The sequence below is a fragment of the Capricornis sumatraensis genome, chromosome 1 (genome assembly GCF_032405125.1).
Source record: "Capricornis sumatraensis isolate serow.1 chromosome 1, serow.2, whole genome shotgun sequence".
NCBI classification, from domain to species: domain Eukaryota; kingdom Metazoa; phylum Chordata; class Mammalia; order Artiodactyla; family Bovidae; genus Capricornis; species Capricornis sumatraensis.
This window is the reverse complement of record NC_091069.1, coordinates 87,388,423-87,410,940: the sequence shown is the minus strand read 5'-3', so window position 1 is coordinate 87,410,940 and position 22,518 is coordinate 87,388,423. Positions and strand designations below refer to the sequence as shown.

The 22,518-nt window shown below is 42.4% G+C and overlaps 1 protein-coding gene across 1 annotated transcript in view; it reads left to right on the top strand.

The window, feature by feature from the left end:
• The window catches only part of CRIM1 (cysteine rich transmembrane BMP regulator 1), a 208,434-nt gene that overhangs the window by 80,734 nt on the left and 105,182 nt on the right, over positions 1–22,518 (top strand). The window contains exons 3-4 of the mRNA XM_068966792.1: positions 12,023–12,265; positions 13,325–13,445. Coding sequence (XP_068822893.1) covers positions 12,023–12,265; positions 13,325–13,445 — 364 coding nt within the window. The remainder of the gene's footprint in view (positions 1–12,022; positions 12,266–13,324; positions 13,446–22,518) is intronic.

The following is a 22,518-nucleotide window of genomic DNA, read 5'->3' as shown; positions in this document are numbered from 1 at the left end:
AGCAGTGGTTCTCAAAGCTTGGTACTCAGACAGCAGCATCAGTAACCTGTCAGAAATGCATATTCTCAGGCCCAAACCCAGCAGAACTTAGTCAGCAGCTCTGGAGGTGAGGCTCAGAGCCTGTGTTTCTGAAGCCTTCCACCATGTTTAGATGAGACTCAAATGAGTGTGGGAGAGCTCAGAGTGTGGGTAACAACGGCTGTATCCTGATGAGAGTTACTGGTCCAGAAAAACTGCAGCTAGAGAAAAAGGACCAGGTGGGGAATGAGGTGAGGAAACATCCTCTTCAGAGACAGGAGGAAAAATAGGCTGGGATTCGTGTGCTGCTCCTAAAGTGGGTCTAAATACTGTACCTCCTGAATGGGGCCACCTGCTTCCACATCTGTCCTCAGCCACTTGTGCAGACGTCCCTTTGTATCACCCCGTGTACAGACTTTGCTCCTTACCATTGCCAGTACTTTTAAAGTGGCAAAAAGTGCTATAGCCCCTTGCTGACTGCAAATGAAGAGGGAGGGCTCTTCAGCCACTTACCTCTCAGCCTGGCAGGCTGAGTCCCACGTTAGTCTGGAAAAGGGTTCTGAGCCAGGAGCCAAGCCCTTTCATGGCTATGAAGAAAAAAAAGTGGAATTTCCATGTAAGGGCTACCAAGAATATAAGTGCCTATTTAATAAATTATTTTTTGAGATGCCTTTTCCATTTTGGTAGTTGAAGTTTGAAAAATGTTTGGAGTACTATAATTATCATTTCTGGGAAAAAATACACATTGCAGTATTTTTGTTTTTGCTGCAGGTCAAGATGTAGTTCAGGATGGAAAGTAAACACATCCCTTTGCTCAGCTGCAGCTCACATATTTGTAGTCTCCGGGTGCCTTCGCAGTGGACGAGGGTTTACACCGTGGGTACACAAAGGATACAAAGACGGCATAGAAACGGGGGGCCCTTTCAGGGGCTCAGCCCAGCACATGTCTGATCAGAAAGTTGGAGCTGGAGCCAAAGGAACGGTCAGAGAGGTGGAGAAGCCGTGGGAAGGCAGTGAGGCTGCTGTGAGAGGTGCTGACCATCAGAGGTGGTCTGCAGTGAAGAGGTGGTCTCTCCCACTGGGAGAGCCTTCCTTCAGGGCATGGGGTAAATGTCAGGAGGCCTTTGCGTGGGGGAGTCACTTGTTACCATATATGCTATCTTGTCAGTCAGGTCGCTGTGGAAGCAGGGCCCATCCACACATCCTGAATGCAGAAATAGCTGGGGAAGACTCTCCAGGGAAAACTCCATGAATAAGTCAGCTGCCTGTCTTCTCTCCAGAGTGAGGAACTAGTCTTTATAAGTCATCTTTACAAAAAAAGGAGTGAATAAAGGAGTCGAAGCTGACAGAGAAACAGCACTTGAGCACAGCTTTTAGCGTAGTAAGATGACGACGTGTGTTGGGCGTGCTAAGGAATGTGTGTATGTGTAGGGGTGATATATAGCTTATTTATGTGGGTAATGGTCATCTTTACTTTGGTCTTCCCTGAGCTTCCCTAGTGGCTCAGACGGGGGAGAATCTGCCCGTAGTGCAGGAGACCTGAGTTCAATTCCTGGGTCAGAAAGATCCCCTGGAGAAGGGAATGGCAACCCACTCCCGTATCCTTCCCTGCCTGGAGAATTCCATGGGTAGAGAAATCTGGTGGGCTACCGTCCATGGGGTCGCAAAGAGTTACAAATGACTGAGTGACTAACACTTACCTTTGTCAGTTAAGAGCAAACATTTAATGATCTTATCTGGGTTCATTATGCCCAGGCATCATATTGGGCATTAGGTTTAAAACAAAGTGAGACAGAAAGTGAGCTAATCAGAGAACCTACGAGTGTTTTGTATGTGCGTGTGTGTGTGTTTATACACATACATATGCATACATAAAAATATATGAAATATTTTTTATATTTATATAATCTATATTTGAAAGAATGTGTATATTATTTTAGTCTCTAAGAAGTCTTGTAGGGTAAGGTTTTATTATTATTATTTTGTATTGGAATATAGCCAATTGACAATGTTATGGTAGCTTCAGGAGACAGCAAAGGGACTTAGCCGTACATACACCTGTATCTATTCTCCCCCAAACTCCCCTCGCATCCAGGTTGCCACATAACACTGAGCAGAGTTCCCTGTGCCATCTTACAGTTTCGCAAGAGTCCTTGTGGAACAGGTATTTTTATGCCCTGTTCAGTACACAGGTGTACTGAGTATTCTGAGGTCTAACTCAAAGCCCAGACTTTTTCTAATAATTAATGATGGGGATGATAAGAACTACTATTAGTTGGGCACATAGATGTATCAGACATAGGCCTACTTGTAACATTTATCTCCTTGACACTTAAAACAACCCTGAGGAAATTATGACCCAGAGAGATCACACAGCTAGTTGTAGAAGAGTCAAGGTTTGAGCGTAGTTCTTTCTGGCTCTCAAACATTAGTGGTAAACCCCTAGCTTAACTGACTCCCATGTAAAGAAGATTAAAAAGTAACCACTGTTAAATGACAAATAAGTGATACAGACAAGTAGTTTATCTTCAATAAAACAGAAATAAGAAAAGTAGGAAGAGGAAGGAAAAAATAAATGGCCAAAATATGTTTTCAAAACCGTTGCTGTATTTTTAGCCACGTGGGTTTTTTTCTCCCCAGAATGTGCAAACCCTCATGACAACTCCCAGTTGAACAGTAAGAGAGCTTGCTGTTCTTTTTTTGCTTGCTCTTCTCAGCAGACAGAACAGCAGCAGTGTTCTGTAGACTCTACTGTCCTTCATTCATCTGCCTTTTGTGGCTGGTTTATCATTTTAACCACATAAATATAGTCACTTTGAGGAACTTCTGAAGACGTTAGGTTGGCACGTAATATTCTTTGGAGTTCTTCTGAAGGTGTTTGAGATCCATATGCCACCTCTGGGACTCAGGAAGTTATTGACAATATTATTGACAGAGCCCTTGGTTTACAGTTCTTTGATTTTTAAAATCACATATGATCACATTTCCTACTATACTGCAAAAGCTCTACAGTGATAACAAATAGTAGAGTTCTTAAAAGAAAAAAAAAAAGACTGGTCCCTCCTTTAATCCAACAGTTAGTTATTTGTTGGTCTTCCTTAAACAAGCAGAGGCCAAGAGCCCCTGGAACCTGCTTGCAGAGGAAGGGCTCACAGGGCTTCTGGTTGGAGTAGGTTCATTAGGTGCCCACAAAGGCCATTGCCTCGTTTTACAGATGGGACACACCAGACAGATCCTTCATTTCACCTTTTAAACATCTGGCATTTTAATCTGTTTTCTCAAATCCATGTCACATTTACACAAAGTAACAACCAAGTTAGTAGCAGCATCCTTTTCCTCTGGAGGAAAATTTGAAGTATGGAAAGTGACCCACCCAAAAGTCTCAGAACCACTCAGCACAATAGAGGCTTTGTTTGTGTTTGATAATGGATGTTGCCTTCCATTTACGCCACCCTGGAGAGTTCTTCATTTCTAATGTTTATGCCTGTGTGACATTTTCAAGCTGTTAGGAAGATTCCTCTTAAGATGTTGCTGAGCTGACTGTACAAATTTAGTTCATTTAAGTCTTTCCTCATTAGTCATTTGTCTTATTCTCTGATAATTTTCATTCATTTTTTGTGGGCTTGTGTATATGGCAACAAGGGGACAAGTAATATTCAGAGAAGGCTATATAGTTTATTAGGTAAAATTAATCTTTTTGAAACCAATCTTCAGTTCTTTTACATTTATCCAGGCTCTCCTTAGGCCTTATTTTATTGCCAGAATTTTGAAAAAATGAATTCATTGTTACATTTTGAAAACTTGTTACCATATATGAATATATGAATGTAATTATTTGAATGGCAAATCCTTCTGGGAGTAAATTCAATATATGTTCCTGGTGTGAATTAACAGATGATGAAATAAAATATCTCTGGACTCAACAACTCTAATAAATTTCCATAAACTATGATTTAAAACCCTGGCAGATGCATATGGAGCCCATTTGGGGTCTCTCTCTCCCATTCCCTGCTCCCTTTTCCCCAGCACCTACCACCTGAAACAGATCCTGGAAACCCCTCCAAGATTTTTTCATTCCTCCCAGGAAGATCTGACCTCTTTCAGGAAGATTCCAGAGAAATTGTTGATTCACGTTTCCTAAGGTTGAAAGCAGCTTTGAATCTCCCGGGAGAATAGGGGATGGGAGTGCTATGTGTGTGCTAGTAAAAAAAAAAAAGTGTTAGTCGCTCCGTCGTGTCCAACTCTTTGTGATCCCATGGACGGTAGCCCACCAGGCTCCTCTGTCCATGGAACAGGGGATAGGAGTGGTGTGTGTGTGTGTGCTAGAACAGTGAATAAATTCTTACTGTACATTGGAGTCACCTGGGAGACTTAAAAATGACTGATACTGGGGTCCCACTTTTAGTGATTCTGACTTAATTGGTTTGGGATGTATTCTGAGCTTTTGAACCTTTTAAAGTTCCACAGGGGCTTCTGATGTTGAGAATCAGAATTCTAGCACTGCGGTTCTCAAAGGATAGCACGCATGAGAATCCCCTGGAGGGTTTGTTCAGACAGACTTTGTTCAGCAGAGGGTTTGTTCAGGCCCCACGCTCAAGATATGGGCCTTAGAATTGCCTCTGCAGCAAGTTCCCAGGAAAAGCCAATGTGCTGGTCAGTGGACCACTGTTAGAGAACCACCCGACTAGAGCACTTTGTCACATCTGGGCATCTTGCTCCAGTGCAGATTCCAGACTCAGTAGGCCTGGCATGGGTGGGCTCTGGGCTTCTAGAGTTCTCACAAGCTCCCAGCTGATACTGTTGCAGGTGCTGCAGGCCCAGCCAGGCTCTAATTGAAAGCATCGTTTACAACTCAGCTCAGTAATATCCTGCTTAGAAAAGATGTGTGGTCTGGAAGACTCCTGGAGGTACCAGGGGCTCAGCATACAGCCTGGACCACTCAGTGGCAGGCAGACATCTGGAGGGCTTCATGCTTCTTTGGCATTTGGCCAGCTGCCATTTGCCAGGATGTTTGAACGTGCCCCTGGTAAAGCTTTGTTGTCAATAGAGAACTCCATTGTAAAGATTCTCATTTTGCTGGAAGAAGTAACACTGTGGTTATCAACCCTTATCACAGGATAGACTCACCCAGGGAGCTATTGAAACAAATAGAAATTCTCAGGTTCCTCCCCCAGAAATTCTGATATAATTGATTTGAGATGGGCTCCAAGACAGTGGCATACTTAAAAGCTTTGTAAGTGAGCCTAATGCACAGCCAGGGTTGAGAACCAGTGAGTTTAAGAATCACATGTTGTGGTCTTACAGATCATTTAATTATTGTTCTTTATATTGGGCTAATTTATATTCCACTCTGGTACAACTTTATTAGGTATTTGAAAACAATTTAATATGGCATGCTTAACAAACCACCAAGGAAAGGCTCTGTGTGGGTTCCATCACTGTTAAATTCTGAAAGAAAATGCTGGGAAAGTACAGCTGGTGTTTCCGAACGAGCTGAAATATGAAATATTTCTGGGACTGTATCAACAAGCCTAATTTTTTCCCCTTGGGGTTATGATTGTGTGGAACAAGTCTTCACTGCAGAGCTTGCCAAAAAAGGTTATGATAAAATCATGGAATGTGAATGAAAAGAATTCACAGTGTAACTTTAAAGGAGTCTGTCTCTAAATTTAAAAGCATAGGATGAAATGTCTCTTGCATTTGTAATAGAAGCTTTCAGAATAAAATAATGCTGGATGTAAGAAAGCCCCTCCTTTATGTCTGTACGGCCAAGGAGCAGATGAGATGGGGAAAATGGCCAACCAGAAAGTGATGAGGACACAGCCGAAGACCCTGAACCTCTTTATCTTTGCAAGTGACCTACGCATTCTACGTGTGAGCAAAACTGTAGCCATTGACTAGACATGCACGTACCAGGAAAGTTGAAGTTTCTCTTGCTTTCCGCATTGTGCACTTGTGTGAAGACTGCTTGGGAGGCTCTGCCACTTACTGTGTGACCTCCGCCAAGTTCCGTAGTCTCTCTGTGCCCGTCTCCTCATCTACTGAGTAGCGATGCCAAGGTCGTCTCCTTCACGTGGGAGGGTGAAGGGCCGTGAGCACGCGGCGAGGCGTGGCGCCTCCTCCCCCGGAGAAGGTGTCCAGTGGGTAGATGCTGCTTTCAGTGCTCCAGCCTGATGGTGAGAATTGAATCCTTAATAAGAACTGTCACTCACCAAAATATTTTTCTTGTCTTTACTGGTATTTCTACTTATGAATTGTACTAATTCAGATTTCTTCTTAACTATCATGAGATAAATATTTTCTACGTGGAGAGTAAGCTTGTTCTTGCCTCGGAGCCTTTATTCTTGCTGTTTCCTATATCTGGGACTGCCCCCCTCCCCAGCCCTACATTTGCCCACCTTCTGCCGCCTTTTATCCTGGTCTTTGTGCAGGTGCCATGTCCTGCCTTCACCTACCTGGCCAGTACTTTACACCCAGATGTCCAGTTCTGCTTCCAAGAATTTGTTGCTATCTGGCATGATGCTGTGTAGTTCTTTGCTTATTATGTAACTCCTCTGGAATGGTAAATCCAGGAAGGCAAGCAAGGACTTTGTTTTATTGCCTGCTCTAAGCCCTCTGCCTAGAACCCCTGGTGCGTGGAAGTCACTCAGTAAATATGTGTTGAATGAATGGATTAAAAAAGGATTCATAGATGGCATCTCAACTGGTACCAAGATGTGTCTCCCAGGACCACCTAGTGGCCCCTGTTGTACCCTCCATCAATGCCATAGCTACTCTGGGACTTTGGATTATAACGGAATGAGGTTATAATAAAGGAAGAAGATTACCAGTGAGGTGTGGAGAAAACAGTGATCTCAGACTTTTCCCTTCTTAATGCCGTGCTCTACCTACTATATTAGTTCTAATCCAAATTTGGGGTCCCTTGAAATATCACCACAGTTAGGAATGCCCAAGGATAGTCTCCGAATGATGACGGGTTCCCTGTGTGCATGTATGCTGTATATATGAGAAGCAGGATAGACTTCAGCAAAGCAGAGTGCCCAGAAGCAGTTGCCAGTCTCAAGTTACTAGTCCATTTTATGTGGCCTGGGGCTTCCTTGGTGGCTCAGATGGTAAAGAATATGCCTACAATGCAGGAGACCCAGGCCCCAAGATCCCCTGGGGAAGGAAATGGCTACCCACTCCAGTATTCTTGTCTGAAGAATTCCATGGACAGAGGACCCTGGTGGGCTACAGTCCATGGGGTTGCAAAGAGCAGGACATGACTGAGCAACTTTCACTCATTCACATGGCCTGTTTTCCATTAATAAGTGTACAGAGTATCTGCTGTTATTTTTAAGTGGCCATTTTAAGAGATTTTGAAAAAGGAAGAAGGCTTCATTGTCAGATGTGTGAGACTCTACAGAAATTAAATAGAATGAGGATCTGGCAGTAAAATTTTTCTGTTTAGTCATTTTTCTTTTGGCTTTGGTTTTATTGAAATCTGTGTTTAAAGCAAAAAAATAAAACCTTGAATGCATTTGCTACTTGTAGATCATGATTGTACTTTTCCTTTTGACATGTGGACCTGGAGAAAGTCTGCAAATAGCCGAGATGCAGGCACAGAGGTTAAAGTGATGAGGATTGATAGAAACTTGCCATCATTATTGTAATGTCACTTTAATATGGGGCGACTCTCAGCTTTTTGAGGACTCACCTCTTTAAGGAAGATTATTAATATGATATTAATATGATGAAACCAGCTTATTTCCCTTAATTATCTCTGTTGTGAGTGATACTGTCACTTTAGTTTTTCTATATCTGGGGAAGTTTTTTTTTTTCTTTTTTTTTTTTTTTAAGATGCCAGTTGTGAAGTGTTGCCAGGGGAACCAGACTGAAAAGCTTGTTAATTAAGTTACATATTATATATTGATTTGTTAGACACCATAGGGAAAGAGTTAAGAGAGGCTTCTGTTCAAATGCATAAAACTTAAAATTCAGAGGTAATGTCATAGCAGCCTTCTATATGATAGAAAAATATACAGTGTGTCTATAGTTTTCTCTTTATTTTCTCCACGAAAGAGAGATGGAGGAGAGACAAATGAATAAATGAAATCTACTGCAGGAATTATTGAGAAACAGGCTGAGAAAGAAGGTATCAGAAAGACAATTCCTGGTGCTCTGATAACCATAGTTGGGTTTAAGTGACAGACAGGTGACTGGCTGGAGCAAGGGAAGGATGCTGGATGAGTAGGTGTTCTAGGTAATCTACTGAAAGGTGAATAGATGGTAGAAGGAAAGAATAAAGCTAAGAACATTAATGATTACAAAAATAAAAAAATTATATCTTAGAAATCTAAATTCCTTGAAAGCATCATCACTTTACAGTTTGCCAAGTCAGTATAACAGGCTTGAATCTTATGCCTGCTAGTCATGTAGTTATCAACACAGCCTTGAAAAATAAAAACTGTTAGAAATACAAGGAGAAGTTGCTGGTTCATAGTGGGAGATTTTTATAGATATTTCTTGGAAATCAGGTAAAAAGTGTAAGATCTGGGTAAGCTGAGGGTCATAATTAAGCTTGATTTAATAGATTTACAGGTTTGTATTCAATAAACAGAATATATACCCTTTATGAATACTCATATATTTTAAAGTTGGCCATCGGCCATGTAAACATACCCCCATGCCAAAAAAACAAAAATGAATAAACTCAAGAAATTAACAGAAGTAGAAGATTGTATAGCCTAAATTCTCTGACAATAGGGCAGTGAAACTATAAATTAAACTCAAAAAGAAAGCCGAAGACAATCTACCCATGCCGAAATTTGCTAACACTGTTCTTAAATGTGTTTAGTTAAAGAGGAGATCAAATGGAATTAGAAATGATGAGTTACATTAAAGTAGTACATATCAGAAATTAAAACAAAAACAGCATCTGGCTAAAGTATTAAAATCATAATTAAAATTATTCACACTTCTGAGAAAATAAAAGAGAAAGTGAACTAAACAGTAATCTTTAAATTTAGAGGAAAGCCAGTTAAACGTTCTGAAAAACAAAGAAGGAATAAATTTGAAAACTTAAAAGAACCCTTGAACATATACAGAAAGAAAGCTTGGTCCGTAAAGCCTGAAGTGAATTTGAAAATCTAGGTGAATGAGATATTTCTTAACTAATATGTGTTAGTACAGATAATTCCAAAAGAGGCGGAACACCTGAATAATCTAGTAACCAAAGAAGAAATCTGTTCTTTCCTTCTTTAAGAAAAACAAACAAACAAACAAAACTCCAGAGTTCAGGTAGTTTCATAAGTGAGTTGTATGAAAACATCAAAGAGTAGATAAATCTTGGGTTACTCGAACTGCTTTATAGCCGAGAAACAGGTAGAATGATAAACAGTTCATTAAGAAAGTTCTAAAACTAAGACTGGATGAGGCCAGCATGTGCACGCACACACACACACGCACACACACACGCACGCACGCACGCACACACACACACACACACACACACACACAAAGAGAGAGCTCCGGGCTAGTATTACAAACTTATTAATCTAAAAATATCAGAATGTCGGGAAGTTAAATCCAGCTGGGTCTTTAGAAATAGGGTTTATCCTCAGACTGGTTTGAGATCTACTAATTGATCATATTAGTACATTAAAGGGAAAGCCAATATGAATCTTGACAAAAGTTGAAAAAGCATTTAGTGAGATTTAGTCCTTATTATTAACATTCTTAAGTCATTTCAGACTGTGTTTCAGACAGTGTTTGTGGTGGGCCTACCTTAATCCCACCTGTGTGACTAAGGCAGGTCTTAAGTAAATCTCTCAAGGCTTGAGCTGCAAAATACACACCAGTAGGTGACAACGTTGGAACTGTTAAAAGAAACTTAAAGAGCAGAATAAATAGGAAGATCTAATGTGCTGGGTTGTATTGAAACGTATGTTTGAGAAGTCTGATCATACGTAACAAATATTCTGCGTGATTAGAATGTAGTAGAATGTGATACAGAGTACGTCCATGACAGCACATTAGCAAGAGTAGAAATTAGGTGCTAGTGCCAGTTAAAGTCATAGCCGTCTTATTAATTGTGAGACCATGTGTTTGTATTTGCCTGATCATCCATCAATGTACTGTACATGCTTCATCTCCCATATAGCTTTCTCCTCCTCAGCTCTCTGATCTGTTCTGCCCACACTGATGGGGATCCAGGAACGGAATTTCTTTTACTTATGTTCTCTTCTCAAGGCGATTGCTCAGGGTTGTGATGTGAAATCGGTATATGCATCCTCTGTACATCCCGTTGCTGCCACACTGGCCTCTTGCTCTTCTTGGGACACACAGAACTGCCGTAGCTGTGCCCTCTGCTGGGACATGCTTCTCCGTGGCCCACCCCTCACTTCTGTTAACCTGTTCAAGCATCAGCTTCCCAGTGATGCCTATTCCAACCAAATTGTAACTGGACCCCACCCCCACCCCCACCACTTCTTCCGTGCACTCTGATTCCCCCTTGCTCTGTTCTGCTTCCCACACACACACCTAGCACTTACCACCTGTTCCTACTATATAGTTTGATTATTTATTTTACCAATTATTTTATACCACTCTCTCCTGGATTGTAAACTATATGAGGGCAGAGGTCTATGTCTATTTTCCTTGTGGAAACAAGGCTGCTGGAACAGCAGGCACCCAAGAAATATCTTTGCATGAATTTACTAGAACTATGAGTATGAAGACTCACCTATGCTGTCTTTTGATAAGAAATAGTTAGACACGGGAGATGGACAGTGAGATGAAAGATACAGCGTTAGACATGGGAGATGGTAGTGAAATGAAAGATACAGCAATCAAAGTTGAAAATGACCTGAGGACTTAGATTTTGTTAATAGACCTACTTTTGTAATGTACAGAGCTAAGGGGACTAGAAGTGAGGAGGCCTAGATTCTTGCTTTATTTTTACCACTAACTTAGATCACTTGAATGCTAGGACTTTAGGTTCTTTATCTGCAAAACAGACTAAAATTTTCATTTAGAAGGATAAACTGGGAGACCTCTTGCATCTTACCCAGCTTTGTGATTCTTTGTAGGTTTTGCACAAGGAAAGACAGTTTATGAACATACCCCAGTACCACATGGTGTGTTTTCCCCCAGCAAGTCCCAAACTCTTTTCCCGCAAAGGTCATGGGGTTGTGATGATGTGCTTTTGGTTTATTTCAGGGTTTTTCTCCAGGGCCTAATGTTGCTATAGGTTTCTTAAAAGCTTAAACCAAGAAACTGAGCTGAAGACTGGGGCTTTATAAACTCGGTCTGTCTTTGCTTGATTTGTTTATTTATTTACTGTCTCAAATGGAAGTGCAGCAGTAGGTTAGTGACACAATACTGGAGAAGGGAGAACGAGGTACATCTGATGGACCTCTGCTAGGGAAAGAAACACTCTCGATGTCATTTAGGGAAATGACATGGGAATTGGGCTCAATATCCATCTTGCTGAAGCTTTCATATCATCCTAGTACTTCATTGCCTCAAATTTCAGAGCAGGGAGGTCAAATTCCTCCATGTTGACTGCCATGCACCTTGTCTCCGGACCCCAAAATAGCCATTATGTATGTGTGGGTCTGTTTTTGGTGTTTAAATGAACACTGTTCACAAAGAACAGCCCTTAAAACTCCTTTCAAACTAAAGATCTTTTCGTTGGTCAGCGGCTCGGTCCCGTTTTCAGAGTCTCCATGGCACATCCCTATCTTCCCTTGGTCTTTCCTCATCTGGCCCATGTGTTGGACACGGATTGTTCAGCACAAGGAAGGGGGATGGGATGATGGGAGAGGCAGTGTCCACCTCTCGCCCTGTGTCATGAGCAGGTCTCGGGAGAGAGTCCCACGAGAGGCTCAGCTGCATTTGAGGTTCTCGCTGGATATCTGTCTCCTCCTCTTGGCTAGTTAGGTCATAGACTGCCTGCACTTCTGGGGAAAGTGCTCCACGCTGCCCCCTTGGGCCTGTGCTAAACTCTTTCTCTCCCATTCAGAAGAGAAGCCAGATTGCTCCAAGGCCCGCTGTGAAGTCCAGTTCTCTCCACGTTGTCCTGAAGACTCCGTTCTGATCGAGGGCTACGCGCCCCCCGGGGAGTGCTGCCCCCTCCCCAGCCGCTGTGTGTGCGACCCCGCGGGCTGCCTGCGGAAAGTCTGCCAGCCAGGATACCTGAACATCCTTGTGTCCAAAGCCTCAGGGAAGCCGGGAGAGTGCTGTGACCTCTATGAGTGCAAACCAGGTATGCACAGGTGTGGTCCCAGCAGCCTCACTGCTTTGCATCAGAGGGTAGCAGCAGCTAACCACTGCCTCCCCTGCCCCCCTACCCCCCACACACAGGCTATGCTGATGAGCTCTGCAGACCTGTTACTTTGAGCTACTGTCAGTCTGACTTCTGCCCTCCAGTCAGAGGACCAGATAATCAACTGGTACATAAGCACCTTCAGAGAGGGATCCTGGCTTTTTCTCCTCTTTTTTTTTCCTTCAAAGTTTGCTTGATAGGGGCAATAGGGTTAAAATTTATGGTCCTATGGCTGCCTTCTTCATTCCCCCAGAGGAGGTCATCATCCTCATTTGCAGATATATCTGTCATTTTAAAGTATTACATTTAAAAACAATCATCATGCATAAAACAGAAAGTTATGTTTGGATAAATACATGCATCAAAGTGCCAGCCATCTTATAGTGGAACACTCAGCCCCTGTCTGTCTTCGTGCCGGCTCCCCACCATTCCTCAGCTGACTTTATAGCATGTGCTAAGTCATCTTTGACTATTTACTCAACTTCTCTGCCACGTTCGTTTTGTTGTCATGTCCCAGCTGTTCCTTGCTCTGGCATTTCTAACATCCTTGTTCTTATGACTGCATTGTGGTCTGTGAATAGGTCTGGACTGGAGTGATTGCCTCTTTGAAAGTTTCTAACCATCGGTCAGATTTTTTTTTTTTTTAACTGCTAGTTAAATGCTCAAGCCTCGCAATCCCTTGCTCATCTCTTGAACTGTTCCGTCTGAAATACCTCTGGCTAATCGTCACCATCCACAGAACCACCATTGGTCTAACTCTTTGTCTTTCTCTGTGTCTGCATCTTAACTCTTCAGTGTCCTGTTCCCTTCTTTCCTTGAACAGAAAATTGGAGTCATATTCTAGTTCTCTCACATTGACTGAAATGAAAATGCCAGTGCCAAGACAGGGTTTTGAAGAAACAAGGAAACTGCAAAAATTCAAAGAGCCAGGGTTTTCATTTGGGGACTCTTAAGTGCAAGTAAACGTAACAGTGACCCATGCCTCTATTTGCCCCCCAGTTTTCAGTGTGGACTGCAGCACTGTGGAGTGCCCCTCCTTTCAGCAAACCGTGTGCCCCCTGGACAGCTACGAAACGCAAGTCAGACTCACAGCGGATGGCTGCTGCACTCTTCCAACAAGGTTGGTCTGTTGTCTGTTCATCACGCTTTCTCCTCTGCCCAGTGTGGTTGCATCTAAAAACCAGTTTCAGGCATGCAGTTTGCTTTTCCCAAGTGCCAGGGAACCCTAAGATCCTCCTGTTTGTGTGGAGAAGTCACCGAACTGTTACTGTGACTTGGTAGTTCCACGTATGGGCCAAAGGCAGGTGTCCTCAGAATAAGTCCCTCATCCCTAGCAGATCCTCAGGCTGGGGTGCCTGTGCACTTTCGAGGCTGGGTCCTGAACAGGCACGTGTGTCCCTCAGTATGTAGCCAGGTAGACAGCAAGGTATGGACCCATGGAAGACATGTTGCTTGATCCTCCACAGTGAATCTTAAGGTGTTTAACTGTTGTGTCCAATGGGACGGAGCACTGCATGCGTCATAGAATTGCTCCTCAGGGGTCCTTAATGTTTGTTGTTACACATCTACGCAGAACCATAGCTTGCCGAGGCCACAGTGAGTTTAGATTTCCATAATGCTTTCTGAAGGAACAAACAAATCTCTCTTTGGCTTGATAGGGGGAAAACTGCTGTCATTTTAGTCTTAGTAGCATGACATCTCCTTAACCCTGTGGGCCTAGGCTTACTCTAGAACTCAGGGGTGCCCAGACCCCATCCCTGCCGGGATTCATAGGACCACCATAGAGCTGGCAGTTTGTGCTTTGCTTCTGGAAAGACTGAGCTTGGACCCTGAGGGCTTACATGCTGTTCCCCTGCTGAGTTGCCCTCCTCTCTTCCCTGCCAGGTCCTCCCCTACAGCTTTCCCAGGTCACTAAGTCATGATTTTGACAAGTCATCTCATTTCTTTCAACTTCTGGTCCACAGTTACCATCCAGAGTTAGCATGGTGCCTTCCTTAGCCCCATGTCTAGCCTCTTTCTCCCCAGTGCCAGGCACTTGGCATCTGGATCTGTTGCATGAGCAATTGTGATGATACAGATGGTTTGCTAAGATAGGAATGTGTATGGTCTCTAGTTAAGTATCGGTGATTTGTCTGTGATTGGAGTAGACATCCAGAATTGGTTCTCATTACTGATTTCTTCTTTCCTCTCTTAAAATGCTTTAATTCTTTGACATTTCCTAATCATTGTCCTGAGAGAAACCGTAGGATTCTCTCAGACATATTTTACAGGACTTGCCCAGTCCTTTATAGTGTATCACAAAACACATGCAAAGATTTTTGTGACCTACAAAAATGCAGTGGTGCAGCCTTTTCTTATGACATTACAGTGTGCTAATTTATGTAAAATGCTTGGAAAGGGTTGAAGTATCGTGCAAACGTATTTACTTATCAGGAAAGGAAGAAAATGGAGCATTGCTACTAGCGACAGATGTCCCTTCAAGGTCTTCATGAAAAAAGGTGGCACGTGATATTAGACCACTTAGTCAAAGCTGAGCCAGTTGTAGATTTGCAAGACCTGTAGCGAGGAAAAGGGGCAAGTCTCAGTGCACTGTTATGAACATAATGTAGCACCATCTGCATGTAGGAGGCACAGTCGGCTATTTTTTCAGTCACGCCAGGGGGTCGAAATGGATAGAAGCCCCAGGAAGACATATTTAATCTCAATTTAAGGAAAAAATAATTTTTCACAACTAATGGTGTACAGTCATGAACTTGGCTGTTTCCAGAGATAAACTGAGCTCCCCGTGGCTGGAGAGCCTTCTTTCCCTCTGGGTGGGTACCTTCCAGAGATGCTTAGGAAAAACATCACTTTGGAAGGGAGGTTTGAGTAGAGGCCTTCTTATCCCCATGCTCCTGTGAGTCCTGTAAACATAAACCTTGGGATAGTTATTATATGTTGACATAATTTTTACATTGAAATTCAGAACCAAAGAGTGGTCAGTTAAAGGTGACTCTAATGTGGAAGTTGGAAGTATGGAGAAGGAAGCCATTCAGAAGTCCCATGGTAAATTATTTGCCGGGAGGGAGTTCTCACAGCTCTTCGATTTCCTGTATTTTAAATAGTCAGTGACCCTTCCTCCCCTGCTGCCCCTTGTCCATGTGCATCCTGTGTTCCCACCTGAAATAGCCCCTCTACCTCCCCCGCACCCCAGCCTCCCCCTCCCCCTGTCGTGCTCTCAGGCTTTGGGCCCTTGCATTTGCCTTCCCCTTCTACAAGCTTCTCCTTTTTCAGGACTACATTTCCTTCTCTTTGAAGCGTTTTTCAGTCTTCAGCCCCTAAAGATGACAGGTGTCTCTCCTCTACTCTTATAATGTATTAATAATAATTAATAATAATTCCCATGTATAACTTTATCATAGCAGTTTTCATAATACATTGAAATCAGTGATTTTTGGGGGGCACTCTCAAATTCTGTGTGCTTCTCAAGGGATGGGAGTATTTTATAGCTTTCCATATGGTATAAAATGTGAACTTACATTTATGAATGAATGAATGAATGAACAGGCCCACTATTGGCCATGCTGTCATATATTGCAGAAGAGAAATGTTATCTTTCTGCCATTAGGTCATAATGCTCCTACTTGTCTCACTATAAAACCATTGCAGTTTTCCCCCAACTCTCTTCTTTATGGCCAGTTCTTAGTTCTGCAGAAATCCTCTGCTCCAAGCACAGGGCTCACCTCTCAGTTAAATTCCGCTTTATCCACAAGGTCTTTGTTCTGCAGCCAACACCCAGCTCACTCCCTAGGTACTCCCAACATATCCTGTCCATGTTGCCAATTAATCATATACTTCCTTGCATTGTTATGTAACTGTTAACATGGATAAAGTCTTGTCTCACCAGCTAAAGGACATTTCTACAGGTCAGGAATTATGTCCTTTCTTTTCCTCTGCATATGTGTTAATTTCAAATGAATCAGTAAATGCAGAATAGACTCAGATCATGACTTGACTTGAGCATATTGAGCTTCCTGCTTGTTAAGGAGGATGGCATTCAGGTCATTCTTTGTCAGGAGAATAGAAACCCAAACAATCACATGAAAGTGGAAACAGAAAGAAAGCCTAATATGTTGTAATAGTGATAGTATTTTAAGGGGAAAAAAGGCTACATAACTTTATCCTTGTGTGTGATCCACATCAAAAGTTTTCTCTTTGAGACCATGATTAGATATAAAGAAGATCATTTTAGAATATGCAAAACCCTGTTATGATGACTTGACCTTTACCAGCATATTTATAAAGAGCACTGTTAAGAAGTTAAAGCTGTTTGAGATCAGAACTGATTATATGGAGAATTCTGGGGGAGAAGCCCTTTACAGTCAGGATGGAGTATAAAGTATTGGAAGCTTTAGCAGAAGAGGTCTACCTTCCCCCTTTTCTGTAGGATTTATTGTACTTGCATAGACTAGAAAAGGAATCTGTGGACGTGTTTCCCCTCATCTTGAGGAATAAATTCCTCCCACCTTCATTCCCATCCAAATGGAACTGCCATTCTCAGTGAGACTGTCACCCATTCAGGCCACCGACTGCCCTATTTCAGTACTTGCTCACTTTGTGAATCTTCTTTTGAGTTGCCTATTTTCAGTTCGTTTTTTTCATTCAGTTGTTCATTCACTCATGGAACACGACCTTGGCTGAGCTCTTCTGGGTGTCCTTATCATGCATGGATACCTCTTTCCACTTTCATGCCTGCCAAGTACTGGTTCTCCCACCCATCCCTGCCCTTTCCAAGGACAGGTTAGTCCCGCTCTCCTTGCTCCATCTCTGCATTTTCTTAATGCCCCATTCTCCATTGTCGCCGCTTTTGCTGTCTTTTCTCTTGAACTTCATCCTATTTAGGGCTTTCCTGGTAGCTCAGCTGGTAAAGAATCCGCCTGCCATGCAGGAGACCTGGGTTCGATCCCTCGGTTGGGAACATCCCCTGGAGAAGGGACTAGCTACACTCAGTATTCTGGCCTGGAGAATTCCGTGGACTGTGTAGTCCATGGGGTCGCAAAGAATCAGACAAGGTTAAGCAACTTTCACTTTCATCCTGTTTAGACATCGTTCTTCTGTGTGATAGAATTATCATGGTTAATTCTTCCTTCCCTCAGCTTGGTTTAGGCTTCAAGCACCTTGCTGGTACTTTTCATCCTTTTCTGTTCTATTGGAGCTTGAATACGTTGTAAGGTAAATGCAGCTCATTGTACCTTTCAGGAGATAGTGGGAAGGAATGAGTCTTAGTGGCTCTGGTCCTGAACCCTGCATGATTACAAAAAGGAAAAATGGGACTATCCTTGGAGCTCACAACACTTCATGGTTCATAAGGCCATTTGTACATGTGCACAGATATACTTGCCAGGGAATGCCTCCATGAGAAAGAAAACTTACAAAGAGAAAGTCATGTCAGATGCATTGATCAAATGATGTCTTTGCAAGGAAGGGAGAAACAGGAAAGTCTTTAAGTAACATCTAGGTGCTGTAATAATGATAGCTTAAGTTACAGTGTGCCTTGCCGTTTACAAAGCTTTTTTTTAAATTTAACTTTTGCTGTCCTCATTTTGTCTTTCTGACTCCATGAGGAATTTACAGATATGAAAACAGAGATCTAGAGAATAAGTGACTCGTGCAAGATCACAAGCATTGTTTGGTACAGGGGACAGAGCAAGTCCAAGTCTTTAGCCTGAGTCCTTTGATTTAAAGCCCTGTACTCTCCACTGAATTTAAGAAAAACAATACTTTGTTGTTGTCTTAAAGTTCAGGAAACACATCAATGAATATGAGTTAATATCTCAACCATCGTATTTGTTTATAACAGTGTAGTACATATTAACACAATATACATATGTTTCAGTTACTCACTGCTGTGTAACAAGCCACCCTCAAAAGCAGTTGCTTAAAACAGGGAAGATTTATTATTTCTCATGCCTCAGTGTGTTAACTGGGAGGTTCTCCGGCAGCTAGCTGGTGGCTCGTCTGGGACTGGATGCTCCAAGGTGGTGTCACTCACGTGTGTGGGCCGGAAGGGCCTTTCGCTCCCTGTGTGGTCCTTCCTCCTGGCTCCTTCATATGATGGCAGAAACAAGGGAGGAAGGAGCAAAGCTTTAAAAAGAGACCAGCATGGAAGGCACAACAGCATGGCCTCCACTACATTCTGCTAGTATAAGCAATTCCCAGAGTGAGCGCTGGTTCAAAGAATGGGGCGGTGGATTCTGCCTCTAACTGGGAGAAACTGCAAAGAGTTTGAGGCCATTTGTAAGTCACCATAACATACATGCCACCAAAATAGGGACTCCTTTAGTTTCCCTTCTCTGATGGTGGAGAGCTGGTGGAGTGCTACAGCTCTGTGACTTTCTTTTCCAAAGACCAGTGTCCTTCTGGCCTGGGGCTCATGGCCTCCTTTCTCCCAGCCACTCCCTTCTGGTTACTTCCTTCCCTGGCCAGTCAGCAATTTACCTGGGCGTAGATACACAATTTAGAAGCCTCTGAGCACTGCCTAAACTTTAAGCATCATTTAGTGATCATTATTTTTAACTCCTCTCCTTGCAGAATGTTGTGACTACTTCGTTAAACTTAGTTTTGCCCCATCACACAATAGGAAATACCATTTTGGGACACCACAGGCTCTGCCTAATAAAACCAGGTCGATTTTTAAAACATCTTACGTCTAACAGAAAAGTCTGAAAGAATTTTTTGGCCTACCCAATACATAGCAATTCCCTTCTAGACTGATTGATTATAGAATGGTTGAGAGACCTGGACCCAGCAGGTGTGGTGGGAGTGTGGAGCCTGCCCAGGCTGTGCCTCTGTGCATCCCGTGACCTCCTGTGTCAGCCAGCTTAGACTATCTTAAGGAGAAAGCTCCTAGATCATGATTTTTTTTTTTTAATCTATGCTCCGTATTCTTTGCTGTCCCCAGTATACATGCCTCATTTTACAGTTTTTCCTTTGCCCCTGTAATTTTTCACCAGGATTTTTAGGTACAGGTCCACAGGAGAGAAGTTAACTAGTTAAAAATCTAAAAGGTAATACCTCTCTTGTCTTTCCTTTTTCTGTACGTACGTTTAGTGAGTTTTTTAGCATCATTATGCCTCTTCTGCTGTGTTATGTGACTCTTCTTATGTTTTTATTAAGAAGATGAATGAATGTAATATGTTATTTACAGTCAGCCATTCTAAATTTATTTTAATGAGATTTGTCCCAAACTTTTTGTTCTGAAACATTCTGTTATCAATTTCTGTCTCTAAATATGCATTCCTTCATAGTTATTGAGAAAAATCCAATCCAGTTATTTTGAGGTGGAAATAAATGAAGTCATTGTTTATAACATTCAAAAACTTAAAATAGAGTTTCTCCTGGGTTGTGTGCAGTGTATCACGCCAGGTTCCCAAGCTCCCTCCTGGCTCCAGCCTCTCTCTGACTAAAGGGTCTGATTCTCTTCCAGAGCCTATATCCGGAACATTTATATCACTTGTTTTCTGAGACGCTATACTGAAAATCCTCTTTTATTTTTAAATCAAGATTTGGAAGCATTGGACTAAGCATTACTTAGTCCAAAGTAATTAAAGATTTTAGAGTATCTGTTAGTTACAGTGTTGACTAATATGTGACTTTGGTTTTCACTAAAAAGCTTAACGAATGTCTTGAGCACGTTAGATTCTGAGTACAGTTCCAGTGAAAATGCAGCTGAGCCTGAATCCCAGTGTTCCTCCACCCACCCAGGAGACAGGTTGTATGGCTCTTTGCTTTCAGGCAGGGTCCTACCTGCTGAGTGGCAGAGCACGGCTTCGTGAGCATGAGTCACAGGGCAGCACCGGTCTGCTGTGGCCCTGAGTTCACTCCCCTCTAGCTCCACCACTCAGGAGACCTCATGTTCCATGTCCTACACTTTCCTTTACATTGTAGTCTGTAAGCAAACGTGTACATGTGAGTCGACAGCTAAAGAACACTCCTCTGCCCTGTGAGCAAATGCATACATGTGAGTAGACAGCTAAAGAACACTCCTCCACACATGACCTAGTGCCGTGCAGAGAGAGCCCATGTCTAGATCTGAGTTCTAGAATCCATGTCCACTTATGCATGAATCTGGATAAGCCTCCTGACGTCATCTGGGTCCGTTTTCCTACCGAGAGAGGAGGAGATGAGGAGGGATTTGATTATCTCAAAAGTAACTTCTACTTTTAAACTCTTGGACTTCCCCCAAACTCTTTAGAATGGGGGGGCGGGGTGGAGGGTGGGGAAGAAACCCAACCTGCTGGTGATCAGAGACTTCTGGGAAAGAAGACAAGGAAAAGTTTTAGAAAATCCCAAGACTCAGAAGACAATGAGAGAGAGAGATGTTTTTCATCATAATAGGAAAGAGGTAAAGTCCAAAGGAAGTCATGAAAGAATTACTGTTCTTTGTTCTTTGGTTTTTTTTTTTTTTCCTTAAAAAAATTAGGTAAGGCAAAATGAAATAAATTGTTAGTCTTATAAAAATGTTACAGACTAATCATTTAAACCAGGATAATCAGAACTGGTTGAATTGTGAAGGCTGAGTGGTAATCCAACAAAAGAGATTGCCTGTTGGTTAATGGCTAGCTGGATATTGCTAGTTGCTGTTTCTTTTTTTACATCTATAAATAGATAGCCCCTTATATAGCAGGAACAGAGACTGTCTGGCCAAAGGCTGAATCCATAAGATAAGGATTTACTCTATTAAACTGCTTTCTAATAGAATGTGGATATCTCTGCCTGTCAGCCTGCCTTGATGGGTGCATTGTGGGGAGGGTGCTGTGTGTCGCATCGTTATAGCCCTGTAAACTCACCGTTGTGAGCTCCATCAACATGTACCTGGCTGCCGACTGGCTCCCACGGCCATATTCGTACCTGTTTGTCCCCAGCTATTGCTGCCCCGCTTTCTTTAAGGTCAAGTCTATGTCTTTGTCTCTCTTCCCTGTCATACCTCTTTATCCAGGTCTCCATATTTTTATTGCATTTTTCTTTGTTTCACTCTAAGTTGTGTATACACACACAGAGAGAGCATTATATTTGTGGAAGAGTTTTCGATTCTCTAACTTTATGATTAGACCATTTTTTTTCTATGTCTCTTTAAGTAAAGAATGGTCTATCAAGTTACAGCCCCTTGTCTTTGTTTGAGCCTCAGTTTTATTTCTGTCTCATAAGACATTGACCTTAGAAGACAATTTTTCACTCATACCCTGTTGTATATCATAAAGCTCCAAACACTGTAATTCCAGGAAGGGAAATAAGATAAAAAGAAGGATGCCCAACCCTGCTGTATAAGAAAGACACATCAGATATACAGCCCATGGCCAGAATGAAGGTCATGAATTTTACTACAGTATCTAAATAGTCATATGCTGCTGCTTCAGGGTGAAAATCCAGGATGCTTAGTTCCCTTTGCTCCATCCTGATCTCTTTGGACTCTGAAGAAAATTTGCCTTGTTGGTACTGTATTGTATTATGATAATAGAGTCTTGGAGATTGCTGCACACTGGTTTTTGTGACTGGCTGTAGATACTTAGAAAAGAAGCTTTCTGGGGTTTCGGAAGTTACAGCCTGAAATTGACTCATCCTGGATGAGGCCAGCAGAATGGAATCTTTGGCAGGTTGTCCTTTCCCTTCAGAAGTGCTTGAGTTACATCAAAATTAATCTAGCCACAAAGCTGCAGTGAGCAAAAACAAGGTGCAGATTTGGAAGTGCTCAGTTAAATAGCCAAGACCCATTGAGAACCTCGTGGAAGACAGAACACTGGGCTTGGTATGGGGGGTGGTGTTGAATAAGGTAAGGCTTAGGCTTGAAGGAACTCAACACCTCACAAATACCACCTCCACCAGTCTCAGAAAAGTTTCAGACCTTTGGAAGGTAATAAGAAAGGAACACACACAAACACACAGAGGTAATCTGCCTTCCAGGAAAGAGTCAAGTCATAGACTGGATTTCTACCAAATAATGAAAACTGCATTTAAGAAAAAGCAATAAAGCAACCAGCAAGCTTTAAATCCAGACTAGGCAATCCTTAAATCCAAACTACGAAATCAAGGACCTCAAAAAACATACACACAGACAGAATCACTGATGATCCTTTTTCATATCCCTCCATATTTGCCTGTCGTTTCAAAGCTTGGAATCTACAGGTCCCACCAGCTTATAGAGAAGTCACAGTTCT